At 37.8% G+C, this 3,255-nt stretch overlaps 1 protein-coding gene across 1 annotated transcript; it reads right to left on the bottom strand.

The window, feature by feature from the left end:
• Window positions 1–1,288: 1,288 nt before the first annotated feature.
• On the bottom strand, window positions 1,289–2,382 carry LOC309549065 (G-protein coupled receptor 35-like). The gene has a single exon (XM_082249036.1). It carries the CDS (start codon window positions 2,246–2,248, stop codon window positions 1,325–1,327), a length of 924 nt encoding a protein of 307 aa, XP_082105162.1. The 5' UTR covers window positions 2,249–2,382; the 3' UTR covers window positions 1,289–1,324.
• Between the last annotated feature and the right edge of the window lie 873 nt (window positions 2,383–3,255).

Raw genomic sequence — 3,255 nt, 5'->3', positions numbered from 1 at the left:
CAACTCGCTGTGTTTGGAGGAGGAGGATTGCTGCCTATGACCCCAAAAACACCATCCCCATCGTCAAACATGGGGGTGGAAACATTATGCTTTGGGGGTGTTTTTATGCTAAGGGGACAGAACAACTTCACTGCATCAAAGAGACGAAGATTGGGGTCATGTACCGTCAAATCTTGGGTGAGAACCTCCTTCCCTTAGCCAGAGCATTGAAAATGGTTTCAGCATGACAATGACCCAAAACACACAGCCAAGGCAATGAAGGAGTGGCTCAAGAAGAAGCACATTTGGAGCCTGGAGTGGCCTAGCCATTCTTCAGACCTTAATCCTATAAAAAATATGTGGAGGGAGCTGAAGGGTCGAGTTACCAAATGTCAGCCTCAAAACCCTAATGACTTGGAGAAGTTCTGCAGTGAGGAGTGGGACAAAATCCCTCCTAAAATGTGTGCAAACCTGGTGGCCAACTACAAGAAATGTCTTACCTCTGTGATTGCCAACAAGGATTTTGCCACCAAGTACTAAGTCTCCTTTTGTGAAGGGGTCAAAAACGTATTTAACTCATTAAAATGCAAATCAATTTATAACATTTTTTAAAATGTGTTTTTCTGGATTTTTTTTTGTTATTCTGTCTCTCACTGTTAAAATAAACCTACCATCAAAATTATAGACTGATCATTTCTTTCTCAGTGGGCAAATGTACAAAATCAATGGGGAATCAAATACTTTTTTCCCTCACTGTAGTAAGGCACCGGGCATTATTAACTCGAGCATTTAGCCATGCTGCGGATCCCAGCTGCAGGAATCCACTGATTCCCGCAGAAGGGATTGACAGCTGTGTGCAGATAGCTGCAGCCACTAAGTTTCCTACTTTTCTTCTCTCTATTCTCTGTTCTTTTTACAATATAAAACCTATAGAGGCACATTGGATATACTGTATAATGGTGTTTTATCTTCATGGAGTTAATAAGCTGATACTTTTATGTAACACATTTTCTGATGGTTCTGTCAGCCTTTAACAAACATCTGAATGGCCAACTGTTGTGTATTCTGTATGTCAAATTATACAATCTGTATTTGTATGCATACTCTGCCTCTTTAATAAATACTGATTTGAATAAAATGTACATTGGGCATACAACTTTTTTGTAAGCTTTATATTGGTAAACAAACTTACTGTAGGACAACATTTTTTAAATCACATTTATGACTTGATTTTACTTAAAAAGTAACCTTTTTATCTTTTGTAACTTCTGGACCTCAGACCATAGTTCAGGTAGTTATATATAATATAAATGACCAGTTTTATATAAGGACCCCATTCATGAGCTCATTTGCAAAAACAAAAGGAGCTGCACTTTGGAGAAATTTGTATTTGTTTATAGAGAGCATTTCGGAATTCAGTGGCTGCAAAGTAATAACATATGGTGTCCAGAACACAATTAGCATTAGCAATAATTGTTACCACATTCATGAAGACACTTATTAATTTAAGACTATGACAAGGAGCATGGTTGCTTTCAGCAACATAGCGTACTATGTATCCCACATGGATTGGCAGGAAACAGACCACAAAAATCATAAAATTAGAGGAAGTAATGTTCATAGCTTTCCTGAGAGCACGCCGCTCTTTGGGGTTCATTGGTGCTTTGACACATAGGTTTTTCATGACTCTTCCAAAACAAAAGCAGATAAATATCAAGGGGAGAAAGAACCCAATCCCTGCAAAAACTAGGTTAATTTTACTGGGTTGTGTGTTCGCCTTTATGAAACAAGTGTTTGAATTTTCTGTCTTTTCTGGATAAAGGATCCTCAGTATGCCAATAACAATGCATAGGGTCCAAAAGAAACAGCATCCAATAGAGGCTTTCATGGGGGACATAAAGCCTTTATACTTCAGTGGATTATTTATTGCCAAGTATCGACCAAAGGCAATGGCTGAGATTGTGAAAATGCTCACATAAGTGTTCACAAAGTAGAAGGTTATTAGTGTTTTGCACAATCCGGTGCCGAGCTTCCATCCATATAAGAAAGTATAGATTCTGAATGGAAAGGTTAATACAATCAAGATATCAGCAACCATCAGGTTCATCAGAAAAATAGTGGTTTCTGTCCATTTTCGCATTCTACAACAAAAAATCCAGAGGGCAATGATGTTGAATGTGGCACCAAAGAAAAAAAGGAGTATATAGGTAATAAGGCTAAAAACATTTAGAGGTGAATCCAGATTATCAACTGTAACAGAGCAATTCATCCTTACAAGACTCCAACACCAAGAAAAAAAGAAAATGCCACTTGGGTAGGGTATTTAACAAGATCCTTGTTTACTCTTATTTCTTTCAAATATGCTGAACTAAGTTGTGCTTCCCAAAGAAACAACCACAATGTATCTCTCTTCTGTATCTCTATTAATGCGATGACAAATGGTTTACTAAAAATTCTTCAGAGTTCTCACAAAGTTCCAATTTATCTGAAAAAAAAGACCAAAATTATTTGTGCTTTCTTTGCGCATTAGTGTAAAAAGTTAGAATCAAAATACATTATTATTATTATTTTCAACAAGTAGTTAAAGCACTTTAACCCTTTTGCTGTAGTGGGGGGGGGGGGGGGTTACACAGTCTGTACAAATTAGACAAGTCAACTGTCAGGTGGAAGTGCACCCCCAGTACATTTACCACTCCCACCTTTGGGCCTTGGAGCCCCATGGTGGGTGCTGCTGGCTAGAACAGAAAATGTTTGTGCACTGATCTCCCCTACCTAGTACCTACCTGGAAGTAACATGTATTAAATCACTTCCTGGTTTAGTAATTGAAGGTTGAAGAGTTTCCTGATGTCTCATTAAAGAGAACAAAACCAAATAGTATCATATGGAGGAATTTTTATTCTGTAAAAAAATAACGTTTAGCGTAGAGGTGGGCTGAAAACCCCCCTGTTTAGAACATACCAGAACTGCAAACCCTATTGAAGTCTAAGGGACCCGAACTTGAAAAATCAAAAGCCCTGATTTTGAAGACTTATATGCAAGTTATTGGCCATAAAAAGTGTATAGGGGCTCGGGTACTGCCCTGGGAAACATGTACCAATGCAAAAAAAACTTTAAAAAATATTGTTTTTAAAGGAGCAGTGATTTTAATGATGCCTAAAGTAAAACAATAAAAATGAAAAATTACTTTGAATATAGTGCCTGGGGGATCCCCTTAGTCTGCCTGTAAAGTGGGGCATCTGTACCATGTAAAGAACCTGCTACAGAAAAACTGACAT

This window comes from Pelophylax lessonae (genome assembly GCF_965119305.1).
Source record: "Pelophylax lessonae genome assembly, chromosome: 3".
Classification (NCBI taxonomy): domain Eukaryota; kingdom Metazoa; phylum Chordata; class Amphibia; order Anura; family Ranidae; genus Pelophylax; species Pelophylax lessonae.
This window is presented reverse-complemented; position numbering and strand designations above follow the sequence as displayed.